Source organism: Lampetra planeri, chromosome 6 (assembly GCF_965212315.1).
Source record: "Lampetra planeri chromosome 6, kcLamPlan1.2.h2, whole genome shotgun sequence".
Lineage (NCBI taxonomy): Eukaryota > Metazoa > Chordata > Hyperoartia > Petromyzontiformes > Petromyzontidae > Lampetra > Lampetra planeri.
The window spans coordinates 7,117,138-7,136,974 of record NC_136112.1 but is presented as its reverse complement, the minus strand read 5'-3'; the positions used below and the strand labels follow the sequence as shown (position 1 = coordinate 7,136,974).

The 19,837-nt window shown below is 43.2% G+C and overlaps 1 protein-coding gene across 1 annotated transcript in view; it reads right to left on the bottom strand.

The window, feature by feature from the left end:
• Nucleotides 1-3,754: 3,754 nt before the first annotated feature.
• LOC144719468 (sodium-dependent serotonin transporter-like) overlaps nucleotides 3,755-19,837 on the bottom strand; it is a 35,469-nt gene continuing 19,386 nt past the window's right edge. The window contains exons 6-13 of the mRNA XM_078595408.1: nucleotides 16,477-16,580; nucleotides 14,782-14,909; nucleotides 14,474-14,586; nucleotides 12,000-12,131; nucleotides 10,898-10,997; nucleotides 9,385-9,485; nucleotides 7,714-7,881; nucleotides 3,755-6,277 (exon numbers count right to left, since the gene is read on the bottom strand). Coding sequence (XP_078451534.1) covers nucleotides 6,197-6,277; nucleotides 7,714-7,881; nucleotides 9,385-9,485; nucleotides 10,898-10,997; nucleotides 12,000-12,131; nucleotides 14,474-14,586; nucleotides 14,782-14,909; nucleotides 16,477-16,580 — 927 coding nt within the window. The 3' untranslated portion in view covers nucleotides 3,755-6,196. The remainder of the gene's footprint in view (nucleotides 6,278-7,713; nucleotides 7,882-9,384; nucleotides 9,486-10,897; nucleotides 10,998-11,999; nucleotides 12,132-14,473; nucleotides 14,587-14,781; nucleotides 14,910-16,476; nucleotides 16,581-19,837) is intronic.

The following is a 19,837-nucleotide window of genomic DNA, read 5'->3' as shown; positions in this document are numbered from 1 at the left end:
GTGAACAGGGAATGTCTTTGACTCACAGTCATTCAGATTTACCCGGGCCTGCCCACCGTCATGACGGTTACTTAATTGTTGTGAGCAGAGGGTCAGGAACTCCAAAAGCACGAATAATAACCCAGAGCACGAGCCTATTGATGGTATAATAGGCCTTGACCAGGTCAATAAACCAGAGACGTAGGTCAGTGCTGTTGAATTTCAACATCCGTGATTGACACCTCTACTAATCCCTCCACCTCCACCCACCCTACATGCATACGCATCCCCTGGTCTCCCCTCGGTGCTAGTTTTTTGGGAGTTATGGACAAGTGCACTCTTTATGCATAGCGTGGAATGAGAAGCCGGGTGTGATGCCTTTTGTGTAGAGGTTTGGAGTTGGAGTTTGGTAATAGAACGGAACCTACCTTGAAGAAGTCTCCACGTGCATCGTTGTGTGTATGCCGACACCCGGATCCACTGACACATTATCTTTAAAACAATGAAATGTTCAGCGACCAAGCTGGACATGACCTCTAAAATACTTAAGTGCCATACTTAGCTTCAGAGATCTCTTGAGATCAAGCCGAGTCTAGGCGATTTGGCAAGAGTTTTGTAGCTTCAGTATATTTTCCGTGTGTCCTGAGTAATTAAGGATTTTGCAAGTAGATGCCACGAAACATCTCCTGGCCTTAGGCGTCAGTTATCATGAGGCCGCGAATTTATTTTCCCATTCAAGACTTTGCGGATAGCTTTCATGAATATTTGTGACATTTGGAGAAAACTTACTTCGAATCTCAATGGGTACTTACCCGAGTCTTAATTTCTTTTGACTATTTTTTTAAAATAAATATTGTTCTATTTATTTTTCATCCCAATGTGAAACCGCTTTCACTGTTTGTAAACACACGTCCTTGCTACGTTTTGCTGTGCCATTGGTTGCGCATTTACTTACCCTAGTTATTTTTTTTTTTACAAAAACGTAAATAATTCCAAGATAAGTCTGTGCACAGCCGTTGAAAGTTTTACGCGACGATATTAAGGATGGCGTAATTGTACAAGTGATAAATAAGCGTTACGGTAGGCAGACTCAGAGAAGCAGTGTTAAGCAAGACTGCTGGTATCTGTGCAGACCAATGTATGGGGAACATCTGGTCCACAGACCCGATATGGCCCATGACTTTATTTCATCTGGACTTCAGCCATATGAGACCTATCACTTCGAAACGGCCTACAGATTATATCAATCTCCTCACTGCAAGCATTCGAGTGCTGCTAATCGGGTACTGGATGGGGAATGTTTTTTTTATACCTGGCAACAACACAGTAGTTTTTATATATTTATTGCATCGACCTTGGCAACACGGTAACAGAAGCAACGGCGCTGTGCGCGTGTTAAATAACGGTGAGCTTGCCCGCCAAAAAGTACGCATCTGAAAGTCTTGTTCGGTCTTCAGGTAGAAAAATTAACCCATAAAAACAAAGTTTTTCACTATAAATCCTTTACATGCGTGGCATCGGTTTTATTTTATTATTCATTTATGTTTTTCTTGAGTAAGAGTTTCATTTTTATCACATTGGTATTTTAAATTAAATATGAAAAAAAAAATTTCCTAAAAAGTGGAAAATTTAGGAAATTTTTTTTTCACGAAAATCAATTGTCACGCACAACGAGTCTGTGTGCAAAATGTCAGCTCGATTGGATCACGGGAAGTGGGTTAAAAAACGACCGAAATATGTGCACGGTCGTAAGCGCGCAAGCAAGCAAGCAAGTGAACTTAATATAAAGGATCTAAAAAAAGGCTTCCCAGCCTTTGATGTACAATGACAGATACCACGCGTTACCCCGGACACAGGCACTGCCGCGCTCGGGTTGCGTTTTTACCATCAGACGTCGTTGCTGTCACAGCCACGACGTCACCATGGGCAAGCTGATTTGATGATGATGTAGAACCCAATATGGACATGATGCAATAGCGTTTCGCTTTTGGTGCAGGAGACCAGGGCAACTGTATACCAGGTTAACCCTTATACAACTCACTGATGCAGTATGGCTATTATTGCCTACTGTTGCAAATATATATGCTATACTAAAATTTCAACAACATCCTTCACCGAACTTCAGGTCGTGCTCAACATTTAACATTTAATGCAATATTTTGGAAATGGAAGATGATTATATTGCTTATTGTATTCAGTTATGCATCATGTTTCTCGTGAGAAAATAAAGCTGAGGTTATGAAACATATCTTTAAAACCATATTTCGCGTGCAATGCATTTTGATTCCAAGGTCATTTGTATTTATTTTGGTAATATTTTCTTGCATATGGAAATGTGTTCATGAGCTAAATGCCAATGTTTGGCTCTGCTAGCCACGACCAGAGGGCTTCAGGTGAGAGTTGGTGTCGCGTTGCCATTCCTTCTTCGTTGAAGGAGCACGGACTACGGTGGTTTACTAGATGGTCCATAGTTTGGGTTACATGGTCACAATCGCACTTTGGCGTATCGTTCATTTCCCCTTCATGTAGGAGATGTGTGCATCGGCCTGTTGATGTTTCATTCGCTTTAAGGTCATACAGGGCAGTTATTTTCTTCTCATTAATTTACTTTGTATTATTACTGTGCCTGTGCTTGACGATTGCAGGTGTAGGATTGTTTTCATTGTTGCCACTTTGAATCAATCGTAAATATAAGCACAACCCCAATTTTGATTCCAGTCCTCTTAGCCAGCACTCAGCTCTGGCAAGCTTCAAAAATCCATCATCGCAAGACTTTTTCCTAATACCAAACTAATGAGCTCTTTAGCTCGCTTATTTCGAATGCCCTGGGTCTGCAGGGAATTGCGAGCGTTTTAAATGTTGGTTTTGATACATTCTTAAACATTTTTTTGGTCAAATTACACACAAATACTAATAGTTGTTAATGTCTCTCACAGGATACAAGTTACATTGATAATGCCATTCTGCTTGCTGTAGGTGATAACCCGAAGCAATTATATTAGTTATCGATGATATTATTTTCTTCTCAAGGTTTCCTGTCATACTTAAGAGATGTTCTTTCATTTGTTGAGTGTGCTGTAAGTGTACACAGATGAACACCATTTATTTTACGGTATTCGTAATTTGCTTTTGTGGTTTACCCAATTATACTAATTTTGTTCTTGCTTGCCATCTGGTGCAAGACACAGATCCCACTGTTTGTGTTCATTTATATAGAAAAACATATATATGGGGCTCATGAATGAAAAATAAATTGTCAGAGGTTTTCATACCGGCCTGTTTTGATGTTTAACAGGGGTCTTTAAGAGGTCATAAATAAAATTGAGCCGCGCTTGATGTAGCCCAGAGCACACCTCCCGCAAATTGAATATCGCGTGCTTTTTGTATCCTATTATCCAAACTCTGGGATATTATAGTGTTTAAATGCGACACATGGTTATTTTAATGCTCATGAGGAATGCGCCGTTGTGAAACACTGCATTGCAATACAATTTACTGTGCGTCCACGCAGCTTCTCACGAGATGAGTTCCTTACACTTTACGCATTGAGGTCACGTCGAAATATAGAGGCACTGGCTACAATTTGCTGCCACATAAAGGGATGACCTCAATACTGTGACACGGTAAACCGAGTCGAACAAGCTCAAAAGGTACGCACACAACCTTTTCGGCAGGAAGCAGATGACGCAGGGCACATCGATGCAATTTTCCACCGATTTCATAATTGTGGTTCTTGACAATGTGATTCAACACGATTTCAACAAGCACAACATAATCAGCGTTTTGTGTTTTTAATATATGTTTTGTTTATCGGCGGAGGAACTTACTACATTACTAAGTATGATGCAAATTCACAACGTTACACATCAATTTTAATTTTCACACACACGCGCACACGCTTACATGCGTACATGCGCGCGCACACACACATACCAGATAGAATTCTTTACTTACAATACGGTTCAACATTATAAGGTACATAAATTGATATTTTTTTTACCAGGGTTAACATTCATGCAGATATATTCAAATAAATTGTCAACGTATTGAGGATAAGGTACAGTCTTAACGTTTGGTTTTATATCACGTACAGAGCGGTAAGCAATTACACTACGCTTGGCTCGCATACAAATCCCATCGATGTTTCTCCACGTATCATGTCTCTCTCACGCCGTTTCCTACAATCGGCATGGGAAACGCAAGGAACGTTCAGACCTGAACGTTATCGAAAGTGTAATAAACGCAGCTGTATAATACAGAGCAACATTGTTGTTTTTTAACACTAATTCCATTGCCTCGTATTAATAGAATCAACGGCCATTAGGAGGCCACTAACAGAAAAGCTTTCGTAGGATTTCCAAGTAATTTACTCCATCCTGCGAGATGGCATTTCAGTAAAGAATGCAGACGTGATGATAAGGATGTAATAGGATGAGTTTAATCGAATATTTTATTTCAGCTTGTTAGATCACTCTGTGCGTTGTTTTTCCACACTCACGATTCTTTGTCCAGGGAGATTCAGCAAAGTCCTTGGAAAATGTTCTTACGTAGTTTTTAATTATGTGTATTTTAGTCAAATACACTACACATATAACACGAATATACCATAATATCTTAAAATTATCTTCCTTACACCACAAATGTATTTGCCCTTTCCAGAACTTTAACCCAAGGTTGTCTTCTTGACATTGGTGTAGCATGAAACACACAGACAGGTTGACATTAAGGTTAGGTTATACTGAACTGACAGCTCCCAAAGCATGGGGGCTTTTATTAATAAAATCATAATAAATAAATGTTCATCATTGGCACTTAACTGTATTGTTATATACGTTTATATATGTTTTTAATTGCACAAATACAATGGGCAGACGAAAACAGCATCAGAGTAGCGGTCATTTAAAGTGTCCATATTTGTGTCGAGCAGCCAACATAAATTGCACTGGCTGAGAATATGTGAACACATCCTGACTTTAAGGTGAACACAATCTCAGCGCCTAAGACGTACATCGGAAACCTCTCTCTCTCTCTGACACGTTTCACTATAAACCCGGCGGGTAAATAGAACATCGCGTGAGTAGTCGGGCCATGGCAAAAGCACGAAGAGCCTGTGCTGTTGTATCAAGTACACGTTTATAATGCCCCCTGTCCACTTCATCTTCGTGAAGACCAAGTAGATCAATCTCAGATGTGTTTGCAGGTTGTACAGCACACGTTGAGCAGCATACTGTCCGACATTTTCCCTACACGTGCTGGGGAGCTTTTGCAATTCAGCTTCCAGCACGTGGGGGTGTGGGGGGGAAACGTCGGACTTCATGCCAAACAACACGCGGTACGACCCGAAATTACATTGCAGAGCTACACAGCGAAACTGCGAAACCTACGTGGTAGCACGTGAACATGCGAACATGCGAACATGTGCAAGAGACTTGCAATGCTGACCTTTGCTGCACCAACCACACTTATGACCTTTTTTTAAATCTCCAGTTCTTGATTTATTTTTGTATTTGCAAATGAAACGCGATGAGATAAAAGCTTGCCTGTCCCCCCCCCCGCCGACTTGGTAAACTATTTCCTCTCAACGTTCTGAATGTTACTTTCATCTTGGAACTAAACCCCAACCCAAGGTGCAAACGGTGTGCTTACATCAAATGTGCGGCTGTCCATCTTATGCACGCATCAAATGTTTTATTTGAGCGTCTGACAATTTCCCGTGGGTTCTGGGAGCCAGCGCCGCCATTTTGTTTACCGTCGGAGTTGCCGAGTCGGATGCGGCATGACGGGATTCCAAAATACATCGCGTTCGGATCCTAATTACAACGGGGCATATGCACTTAGCAGAAGAATAACCAAAAAAAAAAGCCTCACATTTAAATTATCTGAAAGTATAATATAACACTAAATTATACCTGTGTAAATACATTCCGGTAAAAAGAGTTAACATTCACTTTTATTACTTCATTAGTTTGCTTTCAATTCCCTTTTAGTTCAACCTCTGCTTCATCCTCTGCAGGCTCACCTAAGTGCTAACATCATCATCGACATGCGAAACGCCTTGCAAAGCAAGTGGAGGGAAATGGCACAGATTTCCCAAAGCGGAGCAGCGTTGTAAGGTAGCTAGACGACTCAACCTTACTGGATTTCCTTCATGACAAAAAAACTGCATGAATGCAACCGAAAGAAAAAAAACTGGAGCCCCTTTCAAAGGACCGCACGTTCACGGGATAACAGTCATTCTGACTTGCTCCTGGGACCTGACGATCCCACCCTCTTCGGGCTTGATGCTCGCGTACAGCCTCTGCGCAACGGGAAAAACAACGGAGATCAGCAAGGCATTTATTCGACGGCAGCTGACGCGGCTTACGAGCCGCTACGCGTTGTCCGTATGCGTCAGGGGCGGTTTCTTCATTAGGGCGATTGGGCGACGCACCACCAATGTCATTCAACCACAGAGTCACGCTAGCCATCACTGTGCCTCTGGATATAGTCCAATCAGCGTCATGTCACGTTCTGTGGAGTACCGCCTTTTTTTGGGCGATTTCACTCTGGCTGAGAATCGCCCCGAGTGGCCCCATAGACTTACATTCAAAGATGTTTTTTTTCGAACGGGGGGCGCTGCAATGCATTCTCTATGGCTTCCGGGAGGGCTCGCACTAACGTGCTTACGTCATCATACGTAAGCACGTTTCATCCAACAATATAATTTGTCGCCACCTATTGGAATCTTTAATAAAATAAACTTTAGTGGATTGTATTAATAGTGAGTATAGAAACAAACAAGATGTATTGTAAGAGTCACTTTATTTTTGATTAATATTAAAGAAGTGAAGTTGCCTTTACATGCTTAAGCTGTTAATTAATCCATTGCATGGGTGGACCTTATCCTTATAAATCATCCAGACATTTGCCCCCCCCTGAGAGATTTTGCAGGAGCCGCCACTGGTATGCGTTACTAGCTTGACTACCCGGCTTCTCTGGAGACTTGGATTCTTGCCTTGGATTAATACACGGCCTACGCGGAGGGTTTCTTTGACCATACCTCACTGTGCTAGTCAAGACTTCGGACAGAAAGGGAAACGGGTGGATGAAGCCACATACACTCGTCAGAGAAACGTCACATTGACTTTAAAGAAAGGCACCTTTAGGCAGGACGCATCATTGGAAGGGAAGATGGTGACGGAAAAACAAAAATAATTTACAGTTGTAAGGCGCATTTCATCCAGGGAAACTGGTCATACGTGGAAAGTGTAGGCCAGGCGAAACAGCCGAGACTTTCGAGAAGACCTAAACCGGGCGAGTGAGCTCGCCTGTCTCACCAATGCTGGGGAGGGCATTCCGTGGTCTTTGCAGAGCGCATGCAAAGGCTCGGTGACCCCAGGTACAGAGCGAAGTTCTCGGCACGTGGAGCAGATGTAAATCAGAGCGCAGCCAAAGGAGGGTCCATGCCGGAGAGAACGACCACCATGCAGATGGAGCAATGAGATCAGCTCATTGAGGGGGTGCTACGTGGATTGCGGCAACGCAAGTCCATGATGGTGTGCAATGGGGTGGGAAGGCCTTCATCCAGTGGTGGATAGAAAACATCTGATTGTGATGACAATACAGAGGATCCTACTCGGTACAAGTACGGCCCAAAGACCAGAGGCCTCGCCGGTGATCAGGCGTGTGCTTTTCAACGCGCTTTACATTTTTCTCAAGTTCCACCAGCGCATTTGTGAACAGCCACTTCCTTACCTGCTTGAGGGTACCAGGCGTGATCAGGATCTTGTAAGCCATGTACAACGGCACGAACATGAAGGACGATGCTGCGATGAAGTAACCCAGGATCATGCTCCAGTCAGGGAAGTTATAGTCGAACAGCTTGAGCGGTTTGGATCCCGTCAGAAAACTGACAACGATGAACTGCACAGGGAAGTAAACAAACGCACAATTATAATCACGTGATGCATTTATCTCAAATGGGCCTGGAACCCCTCTGAACACACCTTCACCAATCTCCACCGACCTGCTTGGGGAAGTATGGTCACACATTCCCCACAGCTGACACGGAAAAGGCAAGCCTGACCAAGGGTCACAGGTGATCGTTATTTTTATGATGTAATGCTGTCTAGCATTCTTTGGATATTGCTGGCATTTCACCATACATTTGAAAGTTGGGGAAATTTTTTGAAAATGTGTGGGTGGCCATTGTACGGTACGGAGCATTTTTTAAATATATTTTTCATGAATTTGACATTGCTATAAATGAATTGCGATTCATTCGAAATTTATTTTTACGTAAGAGATTTTATTTCCCAGTATAAGTGGCTTTGGTTTAGGGTGTAAATTATTTGCTCTGTCTAAAATTAGAGAGACAATACAGAGGCACACAGAAAGAGACACACAACATAGACACACAGAGACTGTGTCTCTCTGGGTGTCTGTGTTTTGTCTCTCTCTCAAATTTAGTTATACCTGATGACGACTGCTTGTGTTGCAATCGAAACGTCGTATTCTATTATTAAATTTATTTTATTTCTACGTGACTTTACCGAAAGAACCAAATAATAAATTAACAACTCATGGATTTTCCCTTCAGCCCAAATTAACAATTTGAAAAACAGTTATACATTCTTATTCTTGGGGAAAAATGTATTTCAAGTAACGTGCTTAAACCGAACAAATATGTGCTCCGCTTAATCCGAAATCGACGCGATCACCTCTCCAGGACAATAGTTGCATATCTTTACAACAGTGGGCGGAGATTGATCGATGCTGATTGGCGTGGCTCTGCTATCCACTAAGTGGCCGGGAGTCTTCTGCGCGGGGACAGCAAAGTGTCATCACTGAGCATGCGCATCATCGATCGGTCAATCGGTAGTTTTTTGGCCATAGAGATTTGCGGAAAATGGATATTTTTGGATTATCCGCGATTTTTAATGACCAGCGGCCACCCTCCCTGTCATGAGCGTGGTATAATCAAGAGTCTGCTGTTGTCATTTTGGTGGCCCGGGTCACTCGTGCAAATGAGACACAATTCTGTCTCTCCCCGAGTTCTCCACTCTCTTCTGGTCTACCCGAGTTCTCCACCCAGGTTGCGGCGAAATATACTTGAGGCCTCTTCTTGGTTCTTTCGGTAAAGTCACGTAGAAGGGAAATAATAAAATAATAAAAAGTAAACATAATAAAATAAAATAATAAAATTATATAAAATAAAATAATAATATAATATTATAATAAAATATAATAATATATAATAATGTAATAAAATAATATTATATTTTATTACTTCCCTTCTACGTGACTTTACCGAAAGAACCAAGAAGATGAATCCCTGCAGTCACGAAAGCTTTAAATCGAAATTAAAACTTGAGGCGTGAAGAAGATGTCATTCTCGAGCGCGTGCGCAACGCAAGGGGAACTCACGGAGAGGAAGAGGGGGCTGATTGCCACCCAACACAGCCGCCAGAAGTAGCCGGGCGAGAAGCCCAGCATGGAGTGGATGTCGGCGCAGAAACGCTTCACGCCTGGACGAAAACAGAAATAAAACCACGCGGCGATCACTTTTGCATTTCGTGGAATTAATCCGAACCAAGATGGCAAACGCAAACGATTTAAAACGTAGTTGTCTTTCGAGATACACAATCTGAATCAGCTTTTTTCTCTCTCTCTCTCTTACATTCATCGACTTTTTTACCTTGATTTAACCTTCGGTCATGTTTAGTAAGATGGGCAAAGCTGCCACGTAGTCCGTAAACAGAAACTTTGGATAAAATAATGCTTGGTCATAAGAAAAGAAAAGCATGAGGGGGATAGTGCAGTCAACTATAAAATAGCAAAATGCTAAAAACGAGATCCTAAAATGCACTCACATATCCAATAATGTTACCATTTATCATGCAAAACTGTTGAAGGGGAGAACATGCTCAACTTTAACGTGAATGTTACCCCAGGTGAACACAGAAAGTAACTCTTCATTTTCTATCATCGGTTTACTCATCACGTGGCTCGCGAGTGTGTTTCCCTTACGGTGCACCTGCAGAACTGTGAAATAATCGTCTCCGTATCTCATACATTTTGGGGCTCGCCATAACAGCTTTGGTAAATATACCTCCAGATTTGAAGCTTTCGTGACTGCAGGAATCCATACTCTTTGTTTCTTTCGGTAAAGTCACGTAGGTAGAATCTATTAATAATTTTCTACCTACGTGACTTTGGCGAAAGAACCAAAGAATATACCACCAGACATTGCCAGAAAACCCCGAAGTGTGCGGCTGTTCAAAAAAGCCCGCTGTAGAACTCGACCATGGGGTGGCACGTGCCCCCCCCCCCCCCAATGATCCGATCGAAATCCCTCATTTCGATCGGATCATTGGGGTTTATTAGTAATAAATCGGCATTTTGCGACCCCCACTGCCACTGTGTAGCATATTATTACGTGCCAGGGACTCTATGAGATAATAGGACAATAGTCTGAGTCCATAATTGGCAATAAGTAACGGCAAAGCGGTTATAAGTGACTCACATAATTGTGCGCAGTTGCATATACAGTACAGTCCACGACTTCCCTGAAGGCATTCACCTTCATCGAGCGCGATGCCGATCACACAAAGCGGTTCGAATTCGACCCTCGATCGATGGCTGCCCCATCGTCGCACACACGTCGAATAAAAAGCAAGGGACAAGTCCTTATTTATTAACAATTCCTATAATTTTTCGTTGCTGGAGGGGTTGCCCCCCCGATCTGAAAATCCTGGCTCTGCCAATGATTATCCCTGCAACCTCATACATTTGCGGGCGCCCCGCACGAATTCGCGATCTGGGCAGATGCCACGAGTGCCCAAGCTGCGAGGCCGGGGCTGGTCGGGATGCCACCCGACACTCGGGAGAAGGTGTGTGACGTTAACCGGCGCGGCACGACGGGCTCGCAGTCACTGACCATAAAACCAGGACACGGCGATGGCCTCCAGCAGGACAATACCGATGATGGAGCATCCTGACCCGAACTCCTCCAGCAGTTTCACGATGTACGCCCCGCCCTGCAGACCACCACCACCACGATCACAAACACCACAAGCGAGCGAGCGAGTGTGCACAGGGAGCCAAGCGATTGTTTATGCGGACATGAATATCGACAGCAAGAATATCTCTATTCATGTGTATGTATGCGTATGCATGTATGGATGCTGGATTTATTTCGCGCCGTACGTAGCCAAGCACGTGCTCAAAGTACCGTGGAAGAAAACAGCAGACACTCAGAATGACAGTAACTCGTGACATTTTAAAGTAAGGAAACGGCTGAATAATAAAATAAATACGAAAAGCCATTTCTTTCAAATTAGCTGCAGGTTGAACGCACGGAAGACTGGTGCATACCAGTGCACGCAGCGAGACATTTTGGCAACAAAACATTTGAGCTGATTGTCGGAGATGGGCCTGTGCAGCAAATCGACAACACGTTCGGGATGGCAGTAGCCAGGAGGGGTGGCCTCCCAGCCTGCCCTCATTTAATAATAAAACAAATATCGTACATTTGTTCTAGATTTGAAGCTTTCGTGACTGCAAGGATTCATACTCTTAGTTTTTTCGGTAAAGTCACGTAGGTAAAAAAAAATGAAATTAAAATTTATAAAAATAGAATAATTTTAATTTCATTTTTTTTTTACCTACGTGACTTTACCGAAAAAACTAAGAGTATGAATCCTTGCAGTCACGAAAGCTTCAAATCTAGAACAAATGTACGATATTTGTTTTATTATTAAATGAGGGCAGGCTGGGAGGCTGCATGTATGGTTTGAGTACGCATGTATGTTGAACTTCCTTTGCACCGTGCGTAGCCAACCGTCGCAAATTGGAGGTGCGGATGTAGGGGGGGGGGGGGGGGGGAATGACATTAAGAATGTAAAATTCCCACCACTGGCTCAGGTGCTGTACACTCGAGGTGAGCACCTCATCCCCCCCCACCCCCGGCTCACAGAGCGGCAGACCACCTCGACCTTCTCTTTTTGCTACGACGCAGATGCGCGTGCATGGGTACGTACATAGGTGAGCGTGGAGAGGGCACCCATGAAACAGATCGTAACCAGGCCCAGCACGAAGTACTCCCTGCGTTTGGAGAAGAGGCTGGGGTATTCGTCCATGACAGCTGTGATGATGGCCTCCAGACCACCGAACTGGACACATCACGCCGGGAAGGAATGTCAGAATGCGAGTTCAAATCGTCTCACGGTAGCCGCGCGACCTCCGGCAAATCACTTCGAACGTTTATCGCCGCCGCTGCTTCTTTCGTCGAACGCAAAGTGCTGTCGCGTTGCTCGGGCTGGTTTGTTTCACCTCGGCATGGAGAGAACGGTCCTCACCCCCCCCCCTCCCCCCCCCCCCGAGAATGTAAAAATTGTGAGCTGAGAATCACTTGCTTCGGATTCATGTGAATTATATGAATGTAGAAATACTGCAGTTTCGTTCAGGATGATGGAGAGAGCAACGCTGTGCGGACCGAAAAAAGGGGTCTGTGAGTGTTGGGGGGGGGAGGGGGGGTAAAATATGGCAAATATTATGGATGATATTGGTCGCGAAAGCCCTACGTGTAAAAAACATTTCAAATGAGATAGTGTGTAGTGAATGGGACGGAAAAATGTACTCGATCGTTGAGCTGAATCGGAACGGCTCCAATCGCGACAATTTATCGAATCGCTGGGCTAAGGGGGTGAATAATCTCACGTGTAGACGATGCCGAAAGGCGATCTGTTTTTTTTTTCTATTAGTAAATGACATGATTTCCCGAAGCTAACGCATGCGTTCGTGCGTTCAAATTGTCCGCTCTAAGTTACCCACTGGCCCATCGCTGTGTGTGGGGCGGGGGGGAGCAGTGGTCGATGGGTTGTTTCTACGCGGCCAGGAGACTCGGCTGGCGAGTTCAAATGTGGAATGTGTGGGAGTGGGGTTTCATTTTATTCCCACCCCCCTCCCTTCCCCCGAGAGGTTCACGGCTGAAAGGAGGTTCTTAAAAGATTGGTCGTGAGAGGATGTAAGAGTCGGTCCGGGGAAAACTCCAGGTCCATTGGAGATCTCCTTTCATGTGGACTGCTGACTCTGTGGGCTGCTGCGTGGACCGGTTGACTGTGGACTGCTGCTGTATTGACTGCTGACTGTGGTCTGCTGACGGTGTGAACTGCTGTGTGGGCTGCTGTGTGGACTGCTGTGTGACTAAAAGCCGACCTTCCAGCAAGTCGACAACGTGTGCTGGACTCTTCTATACATATCTAACAATTGCCATTACATTCTATCGTATATTAATTATTCTACATATACTTTATTTAGTATATGCACGGCAAGTGTGAAATTCTTAAAGTTATAGCTAACACGTCCTCTTTGCAACATCATAGTCTAGTTAACCCTGCAAGGTATTTATTTTATTTTATTAATTTAGTAATATTTCTTCCAAATGGCACCTGCATATTTTCCCATTTTTGTTATTTCAGGAAATGAAGAAAAAATTATTTTGTATAAATCAGAATTGAAATGCATCATGTGTGTTTAACAAAAAATGTTTTTTTTTGCTAACTCTTTCTAAGAATCCACAAATGTGCCTTCTTCATATCTTAAAGTAGAACTTAAAAAAAATTCAATATCAAAATCCCAACATCAAATAATGGAGGATAGAAACACCACAACAAACGCTTGCTTGACATTTCATCCAAAGGGAGCTCGGCGTTCTGCAGCCATTGTGATGAAGCGTCCATCTAACGAGGTGTCGAAATGACGGTTCACGATAGACATCGGGTTTGTTTTTTTATTACCCGTTTGGTGATTTCCCCACGCAAAATTATATTGCCCGGTGAAATGAAAGCAACGCTTTAGGCAAGCGCGTGGCGCAACAACCTCCCGGTGCTCTTTTCGCGATGTTTCAGGCTTATTGTGATTTTTTATCTCCTCACTAGAATAAGTGGCGAGGAAATTGCCAATGCGTTTGTGTACGTCTGTGCGTCCGCCTGTGAGTTGCACGGTGCAACAGCCGTGGTAAATCCAGTGACAAATCTATCGGCGATCACTGCTGCAGACAAAGCATTTAATGTCTTCTCATATTTCCCTGATCGTGTCGACAAAATGCATTCGGGCTAAGGGGGGATTTTGAATGTAAATCTTTGCAAAATAACCAATCGTCCGCACGAGATTTGCTGTTGCCACTGAATAGTGTGGAGCCGTAGCATATTTGTGGAGCATTCAAAGGCTGCAGGCCTTCATCATCGACACAGCCCTGTGACGTTCAGCCTGCTCTTATAAATTCCCATCGAGTCAAAACATGCCGCTACAATATTTAACACCAGTAAGGGAAATTAAAATGCATTAAATCATTACATTTTGAACCAGAATTTTTGTTCATTCAGGCTTGCACTTTATCATTGGTTTAAAGTTTGCTTAACGCTGACTGTGCCGTGTGTCCTCCTCCGAGCTCGTTTTGACCACGGTAACTTTACAGCATTGGCTCTACATGGCGTTCCTTTGCTTCACTTACCGTGCTGTCTAGCCCCAAGGTGATCATCATCATGAAGAAGATGATGGCCCAGAACGTGGACCCCATCATATTAGCAATAGCCTCCGGATATGTTATGAACAGCAGGCTCGGTCCTGCAAGGTAAAAAAAAGTCGACAAACGAAAGTGGCTGTGTGTCAGACGGTGCGGCAACATTGGCGATATAACCGTTATCGGAAATGTTGAAGAGACATCCGAGTAGATTCGAAGTTGCACTGCGTGTGTATAATGTTGGAAGTTTCTCTGGACGTTTTTTTTTTTCCTGAGGAGAGAAAATAAATCAATCATACCCATGTCTTTGGCAACGTCCTCAACTTCCACATTCCTCATCTCAGCCATGTAGCCCAGCACGGTGAAGATTACAAAACCTGACATGAAGCTGGTGAAGCAGTTTACGGAGCTGGTGACCAAGGCATCCCTGCAACAAGAAGAGGCCTATTAGAAGGATCCACGTGTAATTAGTGGATATGATTAAAAAAGATACCCACAAATTCATTGATTGGGGTAAACGCATAGCCACGATCGCCCCCATACTGGCAGACTAATGCCCATTTGCAGGTCAGGTGCTGAGTTTTTTTTTTTGCTGCACAGGGACAGCTGCCATTGGCGGTGCCCTTTCAAATGTGTTGAGATGAGACACGTGACGTCAGTCACTTATCTCGTTGTAAAAGACCTGACACTCCCAGGCATGAAGGGCGGTGATGTGTAAAAAAGCGAATCATTATACAAACATGGTAAATACTAAAAATACCTAATGTTGCATTGTTTAACACGTAGGCTTTCGCGACCAAAATCATCCATAGTACAGGGGTTTTTTCGCACAAGAAGGGCTCACAAATGACGCCATCACACATCTACCCTTCTATTTAAGGAACGAAACAGGAGGATTTCTCCACAAATCTGGCTGTCGCCTGATGAAGCTAGTTGTACTTACTGCCGAAACGTCGTACTCAGATTGTAAATGTTGTGGATTTTACTCTGCTGTACTAGTCACGAATTTGCATGTTTTGTTTACGTGACAACCCTTACTAGTTGGCTGTCGGGTGGTGGCGAGTTTAACGACACATTTATATTTATGTTATCTAACCCAAAACAAACCCTGTATTTTGGATGTCACATTGTGTATCTAACCATATAGCATTACATATATATACTGCTTGTCCTGGTTGGCAAATAGTTTTTGATATTACACAGCATCCAATTGGCCGGTTATTGCGTATGCACACAGATATTCAATATAATTCGTCTCTAAGTTAAAATTGTATTTTAATTTAAATGAAAATTCACTGGATACCTTAAGTAATTTCGTTATCGATTCATTTTTCGTTTAAAAGGGAGTTTGCAACATATTCCAGTTGCCTTTCAAATCTACCACGTTAAGACAATTCAATATAATCGGTAGCTTATATGCAAACAGAAGAATGCAACAGTATGAAAGGCAATCACTTCTTCGTGGCAATGGTTACATTTTAAAATCAAGAAGAAACTCCACTCGGCTGCAAATTAAACCACAACATGATTTGCCATTTCTCCACATACGCAATTTTTTAGAAGGCATACAATTAACAAAAGATTGTGCGATGAATCACATAAAATTTCATATTGCTTAATTCCAGCTTACGGTAATTAAAAACGCCACTGTACCTGTCGCGCGGCGGACATTACTCTGAGTGGCGTATCGGGTGAGAAAGTGCCGCCCGCTATTTCTCGTGAAACCAAGGTCACGTGTTCAAGAAATCTCAAAGGTAGTACTGTGAAACTCTCGCTTCCTCGAAGCCATTCTCTCACAGTACTGTGAAACTCTCGCTTCCTCGAAGCCATTCTCTCACACAAAGGCTTGCATTGTTCTGTGAAACATGGATCCTTCGTGCCATCACGTGATGACGATACCACAATCAGCACAGAATTGGGGATAAGCCTGCGATGTAACTTTAAAAAAAAACACAGCACACGCATCCCAAAGGCTGACGCGCCCACTTTCTCACCGATAGCAGTTGTTGTTGAACTTATTGTAACTGGCCAAAGCGAGGAGCACTCCAAAGCCTGGCCCCAGGGAGAAGAAGATTTGAGCAGCAGCATCAACCCACACCTAGAGAGATCAAGAAAGGGGGATGCGTAATTACAACATCAAAACCAAGCACCATCGCGTGTGAATAAAACATAAATACTTTTAAAATTACATGGAATTTTAAAAATTACATGGAATTTTAAAAATTACATGGAATTTTAAAAATTACATGGAATTTTAAAAATTACATGGAATTTTAAAAATTACATGGAATTTTAAAAATTACATGGAATTTTAAAAATTCCATGGAATTTTAAAAATTACATGGAATTTTAAAAATTACATGGAATTTTTTAAATTACATGGAATTTTTTTAATTACATGGAATTTTTTTTTGCCGTTTGTCAATCTGCTGCTGGGTGAAGGCCTCCTCGCCATGTCGTGCTGGTCGTGGGGGTTGCTCGACTGTCAACGCTAAATTGTCCACCTTGAAAAAACACAAGTCTTTTCATGGTATTTTCAAGGTGGACAGAGTAGTGTAGTGTTGTTAAAGAAAGTCTTGACCGTTGACTGTACACTAGGACAAAACTCTGTATATTAGTATAAAGAACAAAAGAAAAAAAACCTTGCTATTTTATCAAGGTTTTATTTAAGTCGCTCAACTTTACAATTGCGTTTTTAAAACATTCAGGAAAAAGATTAAGTCGGGGAAGTATTGTCTCCACATTTGTGTAAGTCTCGTAAAAAATAAGCGAGCACAGTTTGAAAAGGTGAAATTCTCGCTTCCCACCTTCCCTTTTACTGCTCAGCGTCGAACCTCATTTTTTATTTATTTACAAATTGTACAAAAAATTAGTTTGAATCTGAGTTGTGTTTTACTCGCTTTCCTGTGGAGGTTGACAAGGGCACACTCGCAGCACGGCCCTGGAAAAGGAATGCGGATTGTTAAGCATAATCCTGTTATAGGATTAACAAGCACTGGCGCATGGCATCAGGCAATTTGTAACGCAAAGCAAATGCACGAAACATGCTGGGAACAAAGCGTTGCATTTTCATTAATTCCACACGAGGAGGCTTCACTCACTTTTGCACACGAGGCAACTTCGACAATGTGCGACAAAGTATTTAAAACAACAAAACCCCATACGTCGTTTCGTGAAGGACATGTCGATTTTACACTCACGATCACATTCAATGACCAATCAATACATTGCATTTCATTTACTGGGACAATTATCCAGTAGCTTAAGTGTAGGAATTATTTGTTGTGTGTATTATGTTAAGTTTCATTTTCTTTAAGAAAGCATGCTTTCTATCATTTGAATTGCAGTACAAAACATGTGAATTACAAAGTACAACGAACATTGCAATTTGGCGTTCAATGCATTCATATATTTGGGGTGTAAATCTTGCCCGGCATTGCCGTTTTGTTTTCTCTCCACGCACGCTGCATTAATGATTATTGGCTCAAGCCACCGCTGGCAGAGGAGGGCCTCCACTGAAGAGGGAGCAATAACAGGGCCCCATCTCGAGGCTATTTCACCTCCTCGCTTCCACACCGGACCAGATGTCTTCAAAAAGAGGCGGTGGGGATTACTCACTCTTTACCCCACCACACACACCCACGACTCACCGATCGACTGACACTGTTGGTTTTAACCCATTTATACAGCCCCATGAGAAGAGGATTTTAATAAACTTGCACCATTGTTTAACTGCCGGATCGACTAACTGCGGTTATACCCATTTGACAAAAACTTCTTGGCCGTAAAGGGGGGCTTTAATAAACTTGCCACATTAATACAACTGCCAAGCCGGGAGAATGAACAGACGGTGAACTCTGGAGTTCACGTCCGACGTGCTGTGTGCTGACCACTACAACCACGGTAGCGTCCAATACCATCGCGTTACTCGTACGGCGTTTTAAGAAACATGACCGCAGCACAGTGTGCATGCGCACATTTGATTTACAATACTAATAATCAAGCTGTTGTTCATTGAAATGTGCATTTAGAGGCACCACAGTCCCGCAAATGTTATCCTAATGAGATGTGTGATTAAATCAGCACTCGCTGTTAATTAAATTCGCGTGTAGCTGCAGCCGTTTGAACTGCGCAGATGAAAAAAAGGCACTTGTACAATTGATGGGCAACATATTCCCCCCACTTGAATATTTTCGATGGCGCACACTCATTGTGATTTAGTACATAGATCACCAGGCAGGTGAACGCTGTTTGGGATTTTTTTTTATTTCATAATACACATCGCATCAAAACCATTAATTTGAATTTATATTAGTTACAAACTACATTATCATAAGCTGACGGGATAGGCACAAAAAGAAAACGGGGTGCGAATATCAGGCTCGCCACACGTGCGTTTGAAAAAAAAAACGTGTTTAATGTTAATAACCATAATCTTTGCACGCGTTATTTACAGCTCTTTGTCGATAAACTGTTGTATGAAGGCCTCCATCCTTCACGCTGCCGGTCACCACAGTAAAATATGAAGTCGTTTTTCAAACCCCTGGCAGATGTCCGACCAATCCGCGTGAGATAAATCGACGATGATTTCAACTTGTGCACGTGCACAGTGCTCGCTCCGTCGGCTCCGAGAGTGAACGACCCGCAGGTCACGAGGAACCGCACGCAAAGCGGGGAAGGCGGCCACCCCGTGAGCCGGCACCAACAACCAAAAAAATTTGCTCAAAGCTCTGCGGTCCTCTACGCATCGTGGTGTTATCGAGCAATTAATGAGCGTTTAAGTGTGGGAGGCAACTGAAGCGCACGGTGGAAACCCACGTGTGGGAGGTGGGTAACGCTTGATCCCGTGAGGTTGGAACAGATGGAGTCCACGTTCGCTATTTCGCCCTCATGGCGAGCCAAGGTAATGGCACCAAGACGCACACAGGAGGGGTTCTTCGTGCGATCCACGAACCCTCTCACCTCCACAGTGCTTGGATTACAGGTCATGTGCACAGCCACCACCACATTGTTGCACCTGCAATCCTTACACTGTTCTTCTCGTGCATTCTCCATTGCTTGTTCCAATGATCGCATCTCTGCACCTCCTGCCTGGCACCAATTGCTCAGTATTTAGTCGAGGTGGTAATCCCACAGCATTAAAAATCTAGGGTTTGCCAGCTTATTCACTGCACTCGCTCAACCAGATTACCAAAGCATCACAGCCAAAGTCCACAATTGTCCAATTTACACAAATGTGTGCGTGCGTGTGGCCTTCAGTGATGCTCGCGAACAGCGCTTGCCCTAAAAGTCTGTTTCGGCTAGACGGTCGTGTAGTGGTTATCGCGCTGCACTACGAATGCGGCGATCCAAGTT